At 34.0% G+C, this 22,520-nt stretch overlaps 1 protein-coding gene across 12 annotated transcripts in view; it reads left to right on the plus strand.

Annotated features, from left to right (window-relative positions):
* Trpgamma (Transient receptor potential cation channel gamma) overlaps nt 1-22,520 on the plus strand; it is a 1,234,746-nt gene that overhangs the window by 1,133,928 nt on the left and 78,298 nt on the right. For all 12 annotated transcript variants that reach the window (XM_075357154.1, XM_075357155.1, XM_075357156.1 and 9 more), the window contains one exon: nt 1,739-1,881. In XM_075357154.1, the coding sequence (XP_075213269.1) occupies nt 1,739-1,881 (143 nt within the window). The remainder of the gene's footprint in view (nt 1-1,738; nt 1,882-22,520) is intronic.

Raw genomic sequence — 22,520 nt, forward strand, 5'->3', positions numbered from 1 at the left:
AAATATCTGGACTAGTTATAACATGTTTAAATGTTTATTTATGTTGTCAATGTGCATGCATGTATGCTTTGTTATGTACATCTATCGTTATTAGTTTTTATGCGATGTGTGCATCGATATAGATGTAAGCATGCGTATGTGTATTATTATTTGTTGGAACATATTTTTCAAATCATTACAGAATGAAAGAATGTTTGCTAATAAGTAAACAGAATATGCCAAACGATTTAACATCTATAAATATATATATTGGCAGAGTAAAATCTATGTTAAAAAGATTATTTTTATACTAAAGATGATACATTACGACTGCGCAATTTGAATCTGTTATATCCCTACTACAAATAAGTTAGAGACTCTTAAATTCAGTATTAGTTAAGTTATTGGATGGATGTATCAGTTTCTTTGGATGGATATTTCTCAAATTCCGTCAACAGTTAAAAAGCGGTCTTATTTTTTGTGCCACAGAGAAATGAATTTACACATTACTACTACTACTACTACTGTTACTGCCACTACTTCTACGAGTCAGGTCATTCGATATTAAATTAACTTCATATATAAACGCATATATATATATGTCTGTTTGAAAAATCGAAATGTGCTATTAATTTTTGTATGTATTTGTGTGTATACACACACAGACATATATATATATATATATATATATATTTTTTAATTACATGTTTATTAACATTTATGTTAGTAAATGCTCGTATGCAGTTTTTTCAAAATTCAGTTACATAGGTGTACATATTATACATTCATTTAATTTCAGCAAAAAAAGGTTTTCTCGTAATTAGCAATAATGCAAAAAAAAAAATATGAACGATTTCTTAACATAAATTTAAAAATATCGTTATTTATAATAAAAAAAGAAAGGTATTTTTTATAAAATATAAGAAAAGAGCATTAAATAGGCCTACATGATGTAAGTAATTGAAGATATACAAATATAAACGATTGGTTTTTATATATATATATATAAAGCACCATTCAAAACAAGCTTTCATAAGGGGCGAATCAAAGTTTTTAATGGAAATCGTAGGATTGTGACAAGTCATTTTAAAGGGCATTAAAAAAAAGGTTTTTGAATTAAAAAGACTATGGTCTAGCATAACCCTAACCCCGAGGTTGTGGCCATTTAATATTTTTCAAAGATGGTCTACAATTGCTTTAAAAATTATTCAACAATGAAATATTAAAAAAGTTCAAAACTCTGGCAAATAAGCAAAACCATTTCTACTTTAGTTTTGTAGTAACTGGAAAGATAACATGAAGATAAAACGAATTTTTCCGATTTTAATTAAACGAGGAGAGTCTGATTTATATATAAATATAAAAATGATAAAACCAATTTCTAAGTTACGTAGTAGCATTTTAATAATAAAAGGAAAATACAGGCTAGGCAATGATAATAATTATTTCAGATTCTCTACCTTCAGTTAGAATCGGATTCTTTAAAAAAAATTTGATTCTCTAACTTCAGTTCAGTAGAATGATCAGATAACGAATTATCAAGATAATAAACACACAAGCCGTGATGCGGTTCAGTCGAATGGATTCATTATATTGCATTCGCGTTCTCTTTGTGCCTTAGCTTTCAGTAAATAAAATCCAACAAATTTCTAATGAAAGTACACGTTATTTACAATTCAAACGGCAATAATCTTGTTTCATTTTTAAAGAATAATTAAATTAATTTAGCTAAATAATAAATTATTTTATATTATTACAGAGTTGGGAAGCTCTACCGCCGGATACAGCCACATTCACACCTGATATTACACCTCTAATTTTAGCAGCACATCGAGATAACTATGAAATTATTAAGATATTGTTGGATCGCGGAGCGACTCTTCCTATGCCACATGACGTTAGGTAAGTAACTACTAAACTTATATATATATATATATATATATATATATATATATATATATATATATATATATATATATATATATATATAATTTAACGGATTAGTTCTTATATATGTATATATTATGAAGAACACAATATTAAACGTACCGGTAATTTGAATTATTTATTCTTGCACGATACAGAATTTTATTTTCCATACTTTTACCAGGGTGTACAAAAACATAAAGCGGAGTTTTAAAGCTATTTAACATCCCTAAGCTTTAATTTACAATAATCAATCGCAAATAAAATTCTTACAATATTTTTCCTACAAGTGTTCAGTCTGATAATCCCTCGTTCACGCCGCACACATCTAACCGATAGAAGAATCTGTCCCGTACCTTAACCATAAGTAATATTAAAAAAGGTGCTGTAATGTTGTGCCTCAAATCGGGAATATCAATAGGTAGCGGATGCGCATACATAACAATCGGGGAAAACTTCATTTCAACTCTGATCCCGTAGTGAGAAAGAAAAATGCAGTGAGAAGGCGTACCATCTTGCTAAATAAAATGTTCTCGTCCGTTTTGCATTTGAAGAAAAAGCCGTAATCGTAGCATATTTGAACAAACAATTCCTATTATGTTGCTTCAGCGAAAAAGAACAGCAAGTAAGCTTGTCCTCGGTATACCGCAAAGCAAACATTTAATTTTGAGACGTCCCTTTCGCATTGTAAGAGCTCATAGAAATTTTCCTACCCTCAGGTACAGACACTATTTGTGTTAACTTTACCGCAAAGTTGAAATGTTGACTCCTCACGCAACACAATACGATCAAGAAAGTTGTAATTTTCATGCGACAATTATTCTATTTTGAAATCGGCACGCACAGCGTAGTCTGTAAACTTTAAAGCCTGTGTAACAGCTGTAAACCGTACGGATACATATGTAAGCTTTTTCTTAAAACATTTCACGCCGTCTCACCAACATTATCGTCGTTAGTTCACGGTTGGCTTTCCTAAAAACAGATTTTTTAATACTACCCACCGGGTTGGTCTAGTGGCGAACGCGTCTTCCCTATTCAGCTGATTTGGAAGTCGAGAGTTCCAGCGTTCAAGTCCTAGTAAAGCCAGCTATTTTTACACGGACTTGAATACTAGATCGTGGATACCGGTGTTCTTTGGTGGTTGGGTTTCAATTAATCACACATCTCAGGTATGGTCGAACTGAGAATGTACAAGACTACACTTCATTCACACTCATACATATCATCCTCATTCATCCTCTGAAGTATTATCTAAACGGTAGTTACCAGAGGCTAAACACGAAAAAAAAAAAAGAAAAAAAAAGATTTTTTAATACCACACAGGAAAGATTTTCTAACAAGTTCAACATTTTTTCAGACAAACACGGTCGTCCCGTATTCTTCTCTTCACAGCTAGTCGAACTGTCAACAGGAAAGATAATCAATGCTGTTCACCTCATCCAAGAGATATTACAACAAATTAAAATCCCGATTTTTTTTGTACACTTGTTATATCAGTATATACTGCTATAAGCGGAAAGTACGGATCTAAAAATCATTATTCCACTTGTTTGGGATGATAAACGACGAAGGGAATGATGAAACGTCGATAAATTGATATTTATTTTATTTATTTAGCGTATGGCACCAAGGCACAACGCCAATTACAATCAAAAATCACGAACAAAGTCTGACAAATTAATATAAGCTACCGATTCTGGTCGTCTTCAGGAAATCTTCAGGAGTCCCTTCATAAGCTGTCCTAGGGCAAACTTCTGTGACGTGTTAAACGGTTTGATTTTCACCACACTCGCAAAGGGCCTTCGGTGATTTACCCGAAGGCCCTTGGTAGGTGAACTCACCTACCATGATGAGTTCGTATTCTGTTTAAAGTTGACCATGTCTTAGGTGGCAAGTCAAAACCCGGCGGCTTTTGAGTAATACATGGGATTAGGTTATTCTGTTTTGCGGTTCATTCTTGACGCCAAGCGTCAGTCAGAATGAATTCTTCCTCTGTGGCAGCAATTGCTGTTTCGATAGGTGGCTTTCTAGGTCGAAGGCGACCATGATTGGCATCCTCAATGTCCTCATGTATTGGTAGGTTTCGATTGTCCGTAATCTTCTAGTACGATCTTGTAAAAGCGTTGATACGGCAAAGATTTGAGGATGGTATGTAGCCCAATACTGAGAGCCATTCCACAGGAGTAGACCTGACCTGATAACCCCGGTAACGATTCTCATAGTTTATTAAGTTGAGCATCAATTCTATAAAGGCTGTTAACCCACACTGGCGCACAATATTCCGCAGCCAAGAAGACGAGATTCAAAGCCGATGTGCACAAAGTGGAAGCTGATGCTCCCCATATTGCTCCACAGAGCTTATGTATATATAATGTTGTTTCTCGTTTTCAATTTCCATGCAGTTTTCATTAGCTGCCCCTTAAATGAAAGCATTCTATAGAGCCATGTATTCTCGAAAGAATTTTAAGCTCCCTATTAGCAAACTTGTTATTTAGATAGAAACACGACATCTCTGTTTTACTAGTATTTGGTTGGAAGCGTCATCTTCGGTGTACCTTCCCAGTTTCTCCAGGTCGGCCATCAGGCCATCAGGACCTCTTCTGACTCTTCAAATGATCTACGTTTTGTTGTTAGCACCCGGTCATCGGCGTAGCCGTGCTTTTTAGATCTTGTCTCTGGCATATCTGCAACATAGAGACTGAAAATGAGGAAGCACAAGTACCGACCCTTGTGGCAGGCCACTCATGAGTTTCCTTGGTGAACTTTATCGGATCCCATGATAACTTGGAACATTCTGTTGTTCAGCATATTATTAAACAGGTGAGCTGTTAATTTGCATGGGATTACACGGAGGACCTCAATATACGTTGTGAGCGAAAGAACTTGGTCGGTGCAACTTCGTTTTGACCTAAAGCCTGCTTGTTCAATTGGTATAACATCAAATATTCTTTGACAGATTCTGTCGTAGATAAGGCTTTCTAGTAATTTATATGTCACTGATAGCAATACTATAAGACCTGTAGCTCTTACGTAAGTTTGTTAATTCTGATATTTTCGAATATAATTCGAGTATATTTTCCAATGAAATAATAAATTAATGAATAATTAAATAACAATCATCAAAATAATATAACAATAATTACTATTTATAACGGAAAAAGCGTAAGGACTTTTTTCAGCGGAGAGCTCCATAATGATAGATAATTATCAAACATAAGAACTGTAACACTTACTTCATTAATGTTTTTTTTTTTTCTTTTATATGAGCGCTTTTATAATGATCAAGTTTATCAGATTCAAACAAGAGATAAATATTAAAAATTAAAAAACTCGACTGCCAAAAAAAAACATTGCTCTTTAATATAAGATAATTAAAGAGCGTGCGAGTGACAAATTTTTTAAATCTGTTTTAAATATATATATATATATATATATATATATATATATATATATATATATATATATATATATTTATATAGCCTATGATCCCCACTCCCGATAAAGTAAGGATCCCAATGCGGGACCATACATCTTAATCGGTATAATCGTTGAGCTGCTACGGTAGAACAAACATGCATACATACATACATCCTAAATACGGTAGAATCTTTTCTGGGTAGACATTTAAATAAAAAAATTAAGTATAGATTCTTGATGCACGACAGATGAGCAGCTTTTAACTTTAATCTTAAAAAATGGCATTTAAAAATTTCAAAGATTAACTAATATTAATCAAGACAGATTAATGCTATCTAACTTTTTATTAAGGCATATATCATAAACAGCAAACTCTTCAGCAATTTTTCCTCACACTTTCGTATATTATTTTGAAAAATCAGTAATAAATTATTTAATCGGTAATATTTAAATCTGATTTGTCTTGTACAAGTTTACTAAACCCCCCCCCCCTTTAAATCAGTAGTTAAGATATAATAGAATTTGAGTACTAAAGTTTTCTGTTGATGTATTGTAGTAAACTTATTAAGTTTTTCTTTCAATATTTATCAATGAAATTTAAAAAAATTCATAAAATTTACAAAAAATATTACATGTTGGTTATTATTTTGCAAAATGATTTATTTATATTTTGATTAAATATGAAATTTGTCACAAACGTAATGGAAAAAGTTATTCAACTCTGACCTTATATAAAGCAAAAGAACATAGAATAACGAATAATGGAATTAAATATGATTTCACGAGTATAAGCAGAAAGTATTAGTAGGGTTTAGGCGTGGCTATGCATAATGATTCGTTTTTTTACAAACATTGTGGTTTAAAATTAATCTTATTCTGAGTCACTTTATGAAAAAAATAATCGATAACAAACAAATTTAGATTTTTTTTTATTTTAAAAATAAAATTACAGACTTTTGTTAAATTTTTGTCGTTTATCAACAAAAATTTAATGTTGATATTGTGTCTGTTTGAGATTTTAAATGCATTTTCCCTTTTCTTCATTAATTTATAATGTATTAGCCGGCCTGTCTAGCCAGAACCTGGACCCTCGAGGCTCAGGTCAGCCTCGGCGAATCCCGGAGCTAACTCAGGGGCTCTTTGGGGCCTCCTGAGGCCAAGAGGTCTGTCGAAAAGTGGTGCTGATTCTTTTAATAAATTAAGTCTTTGAGTTCTTGCGATTATATTGTAATTGTAAATATCATTTCTATGCGTAACATTAACAATTATTTTATTGTAATTGTAAATAACATTAATAACTTGTAAATCTTTGTAAGTTTATTGTATTAATAATAAGACTTGAGTCCTTAGAGACTTGTAGTAGTCTCACTGAAAACAGGAATAGGACTGACTGAATGGAATGGAATGGAATGCAAAGTTGGCGGGAGTTTATTTCTCCCTACGTATCGCAGAATCTGGACAGAATCCCTTGCTGCTGGATGATTCTAATCGGGCGTGTTTATTTTTAAAAAGTTTATTTTCAATGACGGGTCTAATTTCTCAAGTTTTGTTTTATTTAGTATTTTAAGGACGGATTTAATTGCATTCCAATCCGTTGTTAAACCAGAGTTATCGAACCCATTTTATGGGCCGACCGCGGAAGGCTAGGCTTATGAAACCTGTCCTCCCTACGTAATTCCCCTTCAGACCGTCCACTGAAGTCCTTTCGGTGCTAACGCTTCATAGGCTAGCAGGAATACGCCACAACGGGGCACTAACTATATGGACTGACTGAATGAAATGAGGAGCTTGCTTATATAGTGTGCACGGAGCAGCTGAATTGTCAGGAGCCGAGTGCATCCGAAAGGAGCTGTGTGAACTACGAAGTCGCTAAATCGTGAAGAGCCGAGGGTGAATCAGAGTAAAAACGTTGAAATTTCTTCGTTAAGAACTAGTTAATCTTTATACACTTACGCGATTTTTCTTCTGAAATACGTAGAATTGTTTACACTACGACTTTAATTAAAAACCTTACAAATTTCTAAGAATAAGAAAATTTATTGATATTTGGCAACAACGATCCGGTGCATTGACAAACCAGAATCGATGCCTCTCTATTGCTCTCTGTCTTACGTCCACCATATAGGATATTCTCGCAGCTTCGCGAGAAGTTCCAATTTGTCTTGAACATTCTGGAACTTTTGCGCGACCGTCTGCGCAAACGTGTATAAATGCTGCACCTCGTTCGATTCCAGCCAGTCTCAGTCGAACCGATCCTTCTATCACTATCGAATCTATCGTAAATGTGTATGTTGTAATTTGCGTGTTAATTGCAATTCACGGTATTAAATATTCACGGCAGTAGATTTATACACACACAATCATGGATAAATTTTTAACTGGGCGTAAGCGAGCATTAGACGATAGTGAAGCATCAACAAGTGCACAGACGAGCGTGGTTCCGAAAATAAAATCAAGAGAATATTCTCAGGAATATTTAAATTTTGGGTTTACCAATACTGAAGTAAATGAAGAATAAAGGTTTTATGCCATTTGCTCAAAACGTTTGGCAGCAGACAGCATGAAACCTAATAAACTTAAACGATATTTGGAAACGCTTTATAGTAAGAAACCCCGAGAATTCTTCAAATTAAAATTAAAATCATATGAAAAGCAAACATCATTTATAAATAAAACGTCTGTGAATGAAAAAACTTTACTGGCCTCTTACAACGTTTCATATAAAATAACCAGATATAAAAAGTTTCACACCATTGTTGAAGAGCTTATTTTGTCAGTTAAAATTGAGATTGTAGAAACTATGTTTGAAGATAATTTTGCCAAACAGTTGCAGTCCATACCTCTATCAAATGATACTGCTGCCCGTCGAGTTGGTGATACAGTTTTAGATGTACAGAACAGCTTTTCGGGAAGTTTCGTGACAATTTTTTTCAATTCAGCTTGATGAGGCAACAGATAGCAGTAAAGATGTTCATTTCATTCCCTATGTTCGATTTTGTGATCGTATCTCAGCGGTAAAAGAACTACTTTTCTGCAAACCAATAGAACTCAAAGCAACAACACCCGCATTATTTGCTATCTTAAATGATTTTATAATCAAGGTAAATACAGAGTGGAAAAATTGCGTCGGAATATGCACTGATGGTGCTCGTTTAATGTCTAGAAGATTTCAAAGTATACAAGCACCTGTGAAATAAAAATCTCCACAGTGTGTCTAGAGACATTGCATGATCCACAGAGAAGCTCTGGCTTCCAAAGAAATGAGTTCTGGTCTAAATATTGTGCTACGGACGGTTGTAACCGTAGTAAATTATATAAAAATGAGGCCCCTAAAACCAAGAATCTTTTCTGCACTTGTAAAGACATGGGTGCAGTACATTCAGCGATACTGTTTTATTGCGATGCAAGATGGTTACCTCGCGGGAAATATTTGCAACGCGTTTATGAATTAAGAGATGAAATCGCCATTTTACTAGAAAAGGAAAACCGACCGAAGCCGAAAAATTTCGAGATGGTTTATTTGTGATGAAATTGAGCTGCTTGGTTGACATCTTCGAGAAATAAATACCTTGAATTTTCAGCTCCAAGGAGCAAATACACTTATGTCGAATGCGAATGATAAAGTTAATGCCTTTTGTAGAAAACAGGAATTGTGGAGCAGAAATTCAAAGTAAAAAAATCTAGAAAGGTTTGCAAACGTGGATGAATGAGTTTAACATACAAGGCTGAAAAATAACATCAGAAAGTTGTTTTTATAACCGTTGAAAATCATTCAGCCATGCCGGCAAAGAATTTTAAAAAGTATTTCCTTGCTGACAACAACTTGGTATCAGGTTACGAGCGGGTTAGGGACCCGTTTCAAAATACCCCCGAAGGACTCTCAACTGCCGAAGAAGAAATATTCATAGACTTCACGGCAAGTGGTGAAATCAAAAGAAACTTTAGTAATAAATAACTCTTTGAATTTTGGACAGAGGTAAATGATGAGTTTTCTGCACTAAAAACAGCATTTAAAACTAACATTACAAACATTTAAAATTAATATTTTAAACAAATAGCATTTCGTAAACTATTAACATTTTCAACATCCTACCTTTGTGAAATTTTCTGCGGATTTTCTGCGGTGGCTGCTTTGAAGACAAAGTAGAGATCTCATCTAAATATAGAAAAAGAACTCTATTAGAACTTCTATATATAAAAAAAGAGTGTCTATTTCTAGTATTAAATCTTCCTTCGAAAAACCTTGCTCTGTAAGACAGGCTCAAGGAAGTTACTAATAATTCTGATAAACATAATTTTTGTTTTCTAACATGCGATACATGATTTTAATCTGTTTTTTTTTTATGCTGAAAACGAATATTAACTCACAATCTTTCTATCACCCACCATTTTTGAAAAAATTTTAATTTTAATTGAAGGAATTTTTTTCATTTTTCAACCTATAATTAGCATTTTAAGCTCCTATATTGTATTTTGTTAGCTCATTTTTTAAAATCTGTTAACAGAATTTTTACGCTATAAATAAAGAACACTAGACAAAGAATTAAATCGTATCATATTATGACATAATATCTAATACTGAAGAGTGAGCCTTCATGGACAAGATTAATCATGTCTGCGCAGGTAAAAACATGTAGCTGAAAATACAGCTGTATTATTTGTATTAAGCACTGAATTAGGAATAAATTAATTTTGTTTAGTTTTATTGCTGTCTTAAATTTGTTAACAGTGCAGTGTCATAATTTCTCGAAAATGAGTAAATGATGTGGACACCATTTTTTTTATGTATGTGGTGAGTTTACCGTAAAATCAAATAAAAAAAAAACATTAAACCTTTATTAAAAAAGCATATCATTTGTACTTTCAGTGTAAAATTGGTGACCGGGATAAGACGTGAGCTCGATATTGAATTACTACGATATTGTTAACCGATTACTGTTGGATATTAATTCGGGATGTGCCTGAGGCTATTTATAAAAGAAAAGCATCAGCAAAATCATTCTAACGCAAATATGGCCATGCAAAATTGTAAATTTTATAGATTTTAACTATATTTTTCCTTAATATTTTTTGAAGCGTATTATTTAAAACTAAGGGCGATAGAAAAATTGCATTTACAGATCTGTAATATACGCAAAAAAGCAATTCAAGAAATGGTATCATACTTAGAGAAACATTAAAAAATTGTTTAATGTTTTGATGTCTTGTTTTTGATAAGTCCTTTATTAAATACATTGTGCAGTACTGATACAATCACATTTATAAGTGAATTATATCAATGTAAATAATATCGGTGTAAAAAATGTGTATTATATTGCTTATTATGTCAGAATGTACTTTTCTTTCCTTTCAGTAAATTAACAAATTTTTTTAATAATATTTTCTTTTCGATATGCTGGCGCCCCCTTTTAGTGTTATCAAGCCCTCCTGGGGGGGGGGCGCCCCACAAGTTTAGAAAACACTGTCCTACAATGGACTACTAGTAAACCCAACGCTACTTCAGAAATGTGTATGTGTACTTCAGATACGTGTGTGTGTGTGTGTGTGTGTGTGTGTGTGCGCGCGCGCGCGCGCGTGTGTGTGTGTGTGTGTGTGTGTGTGTGTGTGTGTGTGTGTATAGCACTACAATACTCAAAAATGGTTTGCCGTTGATTACTGTAATAATTTTGTTACTACATATGTAACATGAAAGATTATTAAATTAATCATATATTAAATTAAACATATATTAAATTAAACATATTAGATTATTAAATTTAATAATTAAAGATTATTAAATATGTAACATGAAGATTTTACTCTAGCTACAATGTATTCAAATACAACGTATCATTTCTCTTGACAGTCTGTCCAGTCCAGTACACAGCACTTCTAAAATATTCAATTAAGTATTCTTTCTTCATTTTTAGTATTTGTAAGTGACTTTTGTATAAAATCTATTACATTTCATTTTGCAGCATATTCATCTGTCGTTACCTCGTTACTCAAATTTAAACATTTAACTACTTGACTTAAATCTGCCAAATTCAACAAAATGTAATATTGAATGTAATATTGAATAATAATGTAATATTTGAATATATTTTATAAATACTTTTTAAAATAAAATTACATACTTTTATTTAATTTTATTAATATTTTCCTAAACAAATTAGCGTCTTAGTAATTAAAATTATAATTTATTTCTTATTTTCTACCTCTACAAATAGTATATGTGCTGGAGTTATCTTGTGCTACAATTGTGGAGGGCGAGGCCACAAGGTGACGGATTGCGCGGAACATAAGAAATGCCTTGATTGTGGACAGGAAGGACACCGGACCGGTGGCCGCGCTTACACTCACCACCCTTCAAGAAGCGCATCCAATCAAAGTTCATCTACTGCAAATACTGAAACCTGGAACGAAGCGTGGCGACGTAGTCTTCTCCACGCCTAGGATGTTGTGGTCCGCCAACATGCAAGAACGGGGAGCTGGACCTACCCGATGTGGGTACGGAGGACCCTCAAGGTGTGAAGGGACGGTTGTCGCGCGGGGTAAGCACCAGATGTGCGCAACGCACATCTGGGTGCTTCGTAGGTTAGGGACGGGAAGGGTAGCTCTCCAGCTGAGGGATGGGCTGGCTATCCAGAAGAGAAAGTCGGCGTGTCCTGACGACGCTAGGGAGATTCCGGAAGGATGCCCGCGGGTGGGATGCTACCGAGGGGTGGACAGGGAGGGCAGGCTGCTGCCACGACACCCTAAGGTGACTGAGTGATGCTTAATTGCCGGATTGGTTGCCTTGGGGGTGTTTCCAACCGAAAAAATTAAAAAACCTTAAAAAACTTTACAACAGTTAAAATTAAAATAATGAAATTTACCTCGTACTCGAAGCTCAAAGCGATCTATACCTCATGATGAGATCATCGCATAAAAATAAAACACCCTGGGAAGCGTCAACCGAAAAATCTTAAGTGGAAACGGTAGAGGTGGAACGTAATTTTTAAGGGTATTGAAAAGCACAAGTTTTTATGTAAATAACATCGAGCTACTACACAGAAAACCGAAGCAAAAAACAATATTTTTCATAGCTAATTTCAAAAGTAGTAATTTCACACACCCCTTAAATTAACTGTTCGCTAGTGAAATACTAAAAAAAAAAGATTTTAATATACGAATATACTCCTACCTCAAAGCGATATATTTATCGGTATTCGGCCATAGCTTGGGGTATACCCTTAAAATAATTGTGAAAGATATTAAATGGACGCTATTTTGGTTGAGACTCGTAGCTCGATGTTTTTACGTTTTTTTTCAATGAACTTTAAAATAATGTGTCCCAACACAACCTTACCCTACCGTTTTCAGTGGATAACTATTAAAAATTTCTTAAAACATAATTATGCTTTGTTAGTAGCCAGTGTGTATATATATATATATGCGCGCGCGCCCGCGTGCCCGCGAAAAAAAGAGAAGAGATATGTATGTAATTACAACAAAGTCATATTCATATTCAATTATCTATTATTTTATGACGAAGTAATTAATGAACCTAACCGGCATTCAGACCTAGAACTTTCAATATGGATGACTAACGTAAGCCTACCTTATTCAAACAGAAATTGATAAGAGATGCTGCTAAAAAAAAAAAAAAAAAAAAAAAAAAAAATTTAAACGAATGGATTTTTCGTCTTCGTCCACAATTTATTGCGAATAAATAATATTTTTGTTATTAGTTAATACAATTTTTTATTAATAATTTAATATTATTAAAGTATTATACTATTTCTTTAATAATACGAAGGTATGACACAATATTTCCAAGATGTCTTTTAAGACTCACCAAGGTTAAAATAAATATAAAACCAAATGGTAAAAATAAATTCTCATGGCATAACAATGAAACCAATCTGGCAACCTTAAAATTCGGGATTATAGATAGTAATTTTTTATTTTGACTTGAAGGGGCTAAATACTAATCTCTTTAAAAATAAAGCACATGCATTAAAAGTACTGACGTCATATTAACGTGTGTTTCTTAAGTGAAGAATCATTTAAAATAATTTTCTATTCCACGAATATTTTTATATTTTTGTAAAAAAAAATGTATAAAATCCACAGTAAAACTAAGAGTAGAAAACGTATTTAGATGACAGTTCACCCATTCCCATTTCCTAATAAATTTTATAATAATTGTTGATCTTATGAAATCGTTGACGTAAAAGTATTATCTTTTAACGTTAATTGAAAAAGCGATTTATAAGTAATCTATATGTTACAACAATTAATTGTATTTTTCTTTATCTGACTGCTACTGTCTTGTCATCAATACCTTCTGGAGTCCAGTAAAAATTAATACGACAAAATATTTCCGAATCACCTTTTTTTCAGCAAATTTGACGTATATACAGTATATACTTGTAAAAATAAGGCAAAGAAAGAAATAAAAACAATTCTTACAAACAGTTCAAAATTAACTATTCTTACAAATATTCATGTTGAACAACTGTCAAAAAATTTTAAAAATGCATTATTTTGGAATCCCTTTTTCTCTCTTAACGACAAAAATTTGCTTTAAATATTTATTTTATCTTCGATCGATTTATATTTATAAAAGAAAAGGTAACTATCAAATTATAAATGTTCATCATCGGGTAGCTCCAAACCCCCCACTCTTGCAGGTGGGCGAAGCAGAACATCCTAGGCCTGGAGACTATCTCGTAGATTAGCGACGGGAAGGGTAGCTCTCCAGCTGAGGGATGTACTGGCTACCTAGAAGAGGAAGTCGGTGTGTCCTGATGACACTACGGAGATCCCGGTGGAATGCCCCTATAGGGGATCGACAGGGTGGGCAGGCTGCTGCCACTACACCTGAGGTGACTGAGTGATGCTTCCAGCCGAAAAAAAAAAACCTTAAATAACTTTTTAACGTTAAAATTAAAAAAATGGAATTTACCTCGTACTCGAAACTCAAAGCGATCTATACTACCGGATGAGATCGCCGCATAAAAATAAAACACCCTGGTACTTGCCGGACTTGCTGCCAGTCCGGCAATTAAGAATCACTCATTCACCTCTTTGGTCCTTTTCTTTAAAAAAACAAAAAGGACCAAAAAAATCAAACAAATTAAACAAAAAACCGAACACAACCGCTAAATAAAGGATTTCCTTCCTAAGAAAATAGATGAAGTTATCCCAAACTAAAACAAAGGTTACTATCAAATTATAAATGTTCTACTTTGTCTTATTTACAGCAAGTTTAATATACGGAAAAAATTGTATAATTTTTCGTCCTGTAAAATTATCACAATTTTTTCGGTTTAAGTAAAAATGCAAAAATCCTTTGAGTGTGGAGGGCTCTTCATATATACACTCATATATTCAATTTTAGTATAAAAGTTTGTTTTGATCGAAGTTGTAAAAGAATATAAGCGACAAAAATATTTTTATTTTAATTATTTAACCTGTGTTGATTTCTTTTTAAATATATATATAAATAAAAAGAAAAATTAAATAAGAGAATGTTTAACCGGTTAAAGAAAAATTAATATAACAAATGAAGCTTATGTTTAATATTAGGAATAAAACATGTTAAAATATTTTGTTGGGATAGACTAAGCCTTTTGAATCAAGTTACAACAAATTAACAACGAAAAAATACTGAAATTAATTTTATAATAATTTATTACAGAAATAATATTTAAATACTGAGAACGTGTTTAAATAGTACATGTTCAAACACAATCCAAACGTTTCAACTTTTGTTAGTGTATTGAGAATCAAATCTCCACAAGATTTAACTGTGAATAACAGATTTAACTGATTTATCATTCAAATTAATCGTTTAAATAATTTAATTTGCAACAAATAATTTCTCTTTTTTATAGAAGAAACAATCAAACGTATTTTATGATTACTACAAGTAACAATTACTTATTTATCTAAACAAAACTTTTGTTTAGTAGATATGCTTTTTGACCAATCGTTTACTTTCTCTTACATTTATTAGTAAGTATCATCTGCTATGACTGTTTTTGATTTTATTTAAAAGGAAATTATAACACAAAGAAACAAAATCTTTTTTTTAATTGAACTTTAATGCCTAGGTCTATTGATCTTTTAGTGTTTTCAATTAATAATTCTGTCTCGGGACTAGTCAATCTGAATTTTGAATAGTTACCGCAGTACCGTAATTATAAAGGTAGAGTATAACGAACTATTGTACAAAAATAATGTTACATTCAAAGTCTAATCAGAATGAGACCTTTGTTTTGTAGAACACGTTTTAAATTTAAATGAAATTAGTTAATCCTCACCCGACTAAATCCATAAATTTATATTGCATACACTAAAACACACACACATTCACACTTCCACATGTAAAACTTGTCCCTGCCTGAATACGGGTATGGCAGAAACTTACCTTACCTAATTTGAACAAATTTCACGGTCCTAGCCAAGATAATAAGTTAAACAATGTTAATTTTTTTGCGTTAAACGGAATCTATCCTACTTCAAAACGGTAAGCGATAACTGAAGAATTCATTACAAACTTAAATCTACGATACGGTTATTTTTCCAGAATAATTCAAGACAGAGAAACTTATTTTTAGAACACTAAGTACACTCACTACAATACTTACACTGCTTTCATCTTATTCGCCTGTTTCGCGCTGTTTACCAGTAATTTAGCACACAACTTTTGAGAGAGTGCGTATAATGGTGCAACGGGAGGTAGTGAAAAGATGTGAGAATGTCCAAACAAAATTCCTGTTTCCTTTATTTATGTGTAAAACAGTGAAGAGTGCCTTTGTATAAAACACTCCAAACCGAGAGTTACAGGATGAGAAGAATAAAAATATCTAAATTCTTGAAAAATATCCCCGTTAGGCCTACTGACCCTACAACAGTAGTACAGAATTGCCGGTACTGCGCGACCGAACAATAGGATTGCAGTATTTTAGTCGTGTGATGCAGTCCACCATCTTGGAAATTCTCTTTTCCCTCTAGGAGTTTCCAACCTAATTATTTTTTAGACGATCAATATTAATTCGAATATTTTAAAAGTTAGTAGCTGGATCATCAGCTGTTGTCTGTTGTGACTAGCAGATTTAAATAAATAAAATATTTAAATGTAAAAAAGTGACTGGGGTCTGGCTAGATTTCAAACTGAGTCGCCCGATACGGCAGGAGAACGGAGAGTTAACCCGCGGGTCCACAATATCTCTTTTGATTGACAACACAGACGGGATGTGTCCACCAAGGACAGGTGGACATATCGGCTGATACCCAGGATCGAATTTTGGGTCGGGAGGAGGTTTGGTGAGACCAACTTGTGGCTTACACAGTTCTTGACAGGGCATGGGGTCTTTAGGAGCTATCTCCTATGTCTTACAAACATAGGAATGTCTCTAAGACTAAATATATGGCGTTCTCTCCTGCAACAATAAGCCAACCTCCCACTGATCTAAATTTAAAACTTCACTTGAACTGTAGCTTACCGTTGTTTATTACATGTACACGCCCTTGCATCGATAAAACCACCGGAATTAAGTATATAGGGATAGTGTAGTGATCGATCGAAATCTTAAATGGGAATCTCATATCAGTTTTATTTGCAAAAAAAGTTAAAATTTTTCTCATACTCATTTTATAAGGTTAAAGGTATCCTCCACATCAGTGAAGAGAACCAAAGGCTTTATGTTATCCATTTTGAAATTCAATGTTGAAATACGCTATTGGTGTTTGGGATGGAACTTGCGAACGGCATATCGATAAAATACTTACTGTCCAAAACAGAACCATAAAAACAATTTTAAATAAACCTAGATTATATCCTAGTGCAAATTGTTTTGGACATTTCAATGCGATGACTGTCTGACAGCTTCATATTAAAGTTTATTAAGATATGTTTATAGATACAGGAACAGTTTCGAGGTGGAGATCAAGAATGATCTCTATAACTTTAGAAATAGCGGCCTGAAGAAGTATAAGATTGAATTTTCTAAAATAACCATCGTAGGCAAGCAAATAATAATAATAATAATAATAAATAATTAATAAGCACCAAGCTTATTAATATCATCCCTTGCCACCTTATTCAGGAGAGAAGCAATAAAAAATGTTATCTTAACGTAGATCCAAAGAAATGGATAATCGAAAAATGTTTTTTTGAAATTAATAATTTAGCTTAACACTTTCTATTTAATACGCTAGTTTAATTATTTTACTTATTAATTACAATAATTAAACTTAAATCATAACTTTAATGTTGTTAATCTGGATGATTAACAACATTAAAGTTGTTGTTAATGGTTTATATTTCTCCTTAATGGTTTATATTTATACTATAATGGTTTATATTTATATGTTAATATGTTTATATGTTAATGGTTTATATTTCTCCTTTATACTATATTTATGGTTTATATTTATACTATAATGGTTTATATTTATACTTTATTATAGTATAGCTATATCGGTTTATAATTATTATAATCTAATAGTTACAATAATCCAGAATTACTTACTTTTGTTATTATTTAAATTACTAATATTAAATGTTGTATTAGCATTTATATATCAATGTATCCGATACTTTTAATTAATGTAATGAGTTTAATTACTGGTAAATCTAATACTGTATATAAAATGCGTACTTCAAGGCTTACAATTGTGAGTTGTTGGAGGTCCCTATGATAAATAAATAATAAAACAAATTGCGTAAAATATAATAATTAATCGCACTGGCGAACAAGGATTATTTTGTTCTTCTACTAGTCGGTGGCGATTAACAATATTATTATATTATTTATATTGTCTTTAACATATGTTTAAATATTTATGTATAAGTATGACTATACTTTATTTTTATTGCTATTGCATCTTTCGTATGTTATTTTACTTCATATTTATATTAAAATTTATCGCATTTAATAATAAATAAAAAAGCAAACACCTGTATCACCATGCACATCCGATCGAACGAGTTTTAACACGTTATCGCATCCGGTGTTCTAAGAATGAAGTAATTGACACCCGGTCATGTGCAACTAACAAATTAATTTTCGCTATCTCTCTCTCTCTCTCTCTCTCGCTCTCTCTCTCTCTCTCTCTCTTTCTCTGTGTAAAACCTTTACCGAATAGCAATTTATTTTGGTTGCGTTTTTTTCCCCACCTCCAAAGAGGTAGCAACCTTGGCGCGTTGAAATATTTTTATTAACGAGTGAACTCTCTGCCCGGGAGGCTTACTATAAAACACTAGAAGTTTTTTTTACAAACTTAATTTTTAAATTTTCGTTAAAACCATCGGTTTTAATTCAACCGCATTAATACAACTTCATCCAATGATGTTTTATGATTATCAATTTTCCTTCGGTGAATCTGTATATCTTTTTGGTAAATAGATCCGAAAGTAACGCGATTGCAACGTATCATTTTAGTTATCGAACAAGATGGCGCAAGTACGAAATTCACCGCATTTCGTAAATAACTTTTCATGTCCCATAATCTGAATTCGACACCGACGTGAATATCCGTCAGTTTCGTCGTTAATCTCACTAAAAAGAGTTAGAGAACGTTAACGGCGTCCATCGCAGAGAGAGAGTACTCAGCCGAAAGCGAAGCAAATCGCACGATCTAGATAGTTATGTCACTCATTTCCCTTTGCAATTTCACAGAATAATTTATAAAGTTTGTTTTCCCTGACAACTCTACACTCATACTGATTTCCTACAGCAATTCAATTTTTTCAAGAACCATCGCTTTCAGTTTTTTCAAGTGTTCAATAATCACTTAATCACAGTGGGTACAGATTACCACATCCTCTTTCCACCGAAAATAAAACCTTCATTTGCGAGACCCATGACAAGGAGGAAAGTATCCGATCACATTTTATATCTACATTTAACAGATGGTTCCAACGGATTTGATTTCATTCTGAAAAATGTTTCCAACCGTCAATTAAAATCTACTCTGTTAAAATGAATACAAAAAAAGACATACATTGTAAATGCTTATCACGGTTTCAATGTTTTTCGCAGAATAATTCACTAATAATAGCGGTATGTTTTTCTTCAGCATCTTGACACCGAGGGAAAGACACCCACCATGTGGTGGGTCCAACCTTCACGTCACCCCCTTCGTACCTAGCCCTTAGAGGCTTTACCGGAGGTCATCTTCATGGCCTCAAGACATATCTCATCTGGCCGCTGTCAAGATGCCATCGATGCGAATACCACTAACGAGATTCACATCGGTGTATCGCGCCTAGCTCGCAACCAACAATAATAAATTATTTTATTAGTTCCTAAATAGCACCAACCGAATGAGCTGATGCAACTACTATCCTACCCGGTGATAGGAATGAGTTCAACAAACAACTCAGGCATCCAACTTAACTATAAAATAATAAACAACAAACTAAATAAATTGAATATGTAAATAAAAAATAAACTATCCATAATACAAATTATTAACTGAATAAATAATAATAAATATCAAACCAAAATAGTGTCTCAAAAACACGAAAAATACAAAATTAGAACTCTATAGATACAAAATATAACAATAATAAAACTACCCTAGAAAAACAAAAATTTTAACCTTATTAAAAAAAGCCTAAATTTAAAACATTATTAATAAAAAACGAAAAACAATAACTGTGGACGGTCATAAACACAAACATAAAACATAAACTAATGCTAACAAACACAAATAAATCAAATAATTAGGTGCCCTTGCACCTACCTAAAGTACAGATAGCTTGCGCACTTTGACCTCAGTAATCTCCAAGGACAACGCACCCCCGCGAAAATACCGCACCCACAGATGGTACGCGGTCTCTCCAGCTTCGTTATGATCAGGCAGAAAATCGTCAAGTAGTCTGTGTAAAATTTCAGACGTATCTGAAATTACACCAAGCCGGATCGAGAGATCTGACTGAAGAACGTTTTTTCTTCGTTTACGTCCCAAAACCCTAACTATATCCGACTCCACAGGCATCCTTTTTCTCCTCCTCGCGCACAAAAGAACCCCATGAATTTCTTTTAGCCGTACCAATCTTATGGAAATAATGAGATCTGCGATCCATGTATTCAGCAACAAGGACTTCTCGCCGTACAGAATCACCCTCACGCTAAGGCGTTCTCTATAAATGACAAACAGCTTTTTAAAGCTCAGAATTCCCCACTCCACCGTCGGGCAAGCCTCTCTCAATCTAAACTGCGAAAATACGAGAACTCGGCGGCGTCGATGATAGCCCCCGGCAAACTCTTTGCCAGGTCCTCCAAATCCAAAGACTCCAGACTCTGAACCAAAGCACGAAGTCTGGCCGAAAGAAATTCAACAAATTTCTTCCAGTCCACGTACTTGTTTAGGAAACGACCCGCTGAACTGGAACGTTACATCAGTAGCGCTCATTCGAACCACCAACAATCTCATAAATAATCGATCGATAATCGTTCGAGCAATCATCAATCGCCTTCAAGTTACAAAAATTGGCAGGAATAAACCTACCAACCGTAACGTCGATGTTCGTTCCACCAAACAGCTGATACCCATCTACCAAACCTACGTAGGCGGGCAACTCACCAGGTACATTAAATACCTGTAGACCATATTAATTTAAAAATCCCGCTATTAATTCACTCCCACCATCGGTGAAACCACTATGCTACAATAGTGACTTAACGGTTCACACCCACACCAATAAGGATTGGACTGGTACCAGAGAATCGTAGGATTTTATCCCAGCCCTCAAGGTGACGATCAGCAGGATCTCTGTAGTGAAAACATAAATTTGCAACATACAGTTGCAACAACACGGTTATCTCAATGAAGACACAATCAAGTTCCCTTCTACATAAAACAGAGGACATGCTATTAAAATCACAATAGAATCTTTTCCAACAAGAAAAACTTGGCACATTACCGGACTCAACATATGGGTGCTGCAACAAAACAACATCCAACCCTCTACTTGGCGCAATCTCACCGAGTTCAGAATGAACAATATAACCACCCCGAGCATTTGTCTGCCCGAAATTAACCGTCTAATGCTAATGAATTCATGCAGATAGTGAAAGCCATCTGATAACGAACACAATTCTTGCTATTCACAAAATGCTTGGAATCCTTCAAAAGACGTTTATAATTTGCACAAGTCGAACCCTCAGACTTCTTGGTACATTTATCTCGTTTATGTTCCTCATCACTACAGTGAGCACATACTGCCACCAGATGTTTACAAATCTTAGCTGTGTCCATAATGACAGCACTTGAAACATCACTGAACATCTAAATACTCTTTGACCCTACACGAAGAGAAATCAGTAAACAATCTACCCTCTGTAACGAAGCTGTTCAAAGGATCAGGACTAACCTCGAATATACCATGTTACCGCTCTGTTTCGCGCCTACCCGTCTTAAATAACAGTCGACAGTCGGCTTAAAAGCCGCTTCAATCATCTGAGTGTTTTGCTCTCTAATGAGAGTCATTAACTCCTCCTCAGACAAACGTCTATCGATGTCATATACAAAGACCCTGGGACGCCTCTTCCTGTTAGGTGCCACTTTCATGTCGGATTTATCGACCTCGAGAGAATCAGAGATAACCTTCACAGTCCCCTCGTCATCGGCGATGACAACCGACCCCTTTTTCGTCTCTTGTACATTACTTTTTTCAAGTTCGATCTTTTCTAACCAAGAACGACCTGAAATTAGTCCTTCATCCCTTTACTAATTTTCGCTGTTATACCGTCCTTCAGGTTGACGAACGCTGCCTTCGGGACAAACTGCCTCTCGTTTCTCCTTCAACATCTCAGCGTAACTTTTGCGCTGAGGCCGTACTGGCTGTAGGACCGGAACGGGGACAAAAACAGTCACCTTCACCACAACTTCCGTAACCTCAACGGGCTTTACAGCTGACTTTTCATAGCCCTCAGCCAAAGCCGTAATTGTAGATTTAAATTCCCATTTTGGGATTAACCCTATTCCGCACAGCAGCAGCATTACTCCTAAGGTTTTCTAAATATTGTACAGGAAGCTCATACTGTTCGTCGAACTCTCCTACAAGAAGTACCGAACCTTTAGTCCTCCCAAAAGATTTTAAAAACTCCAAATCAAGTTTGCAATCAAGTTCTCCTTTACAGACCGTGTTGACGGGCTAGCTCGCGGATTAACCTCCCCACAAGAGTAGGAGTCAACAAGCCTCACTTCAGTTG

This window comes from Lycorma delicatula, chromosome 2 (assembly GCF_047948215.1).
Source record: "Lycorma delicatula isolate Av1 chromosome 2, ASM4794821v1, whole genome shotgun sequence".
In the NCBI taxonomy this organism is placed as follows: Eukaryota; Metazoa; Arthropoda; class Insecta; order Hemiptera; family Fulgoridae; genus Lycorma; species Lycorma delicatula.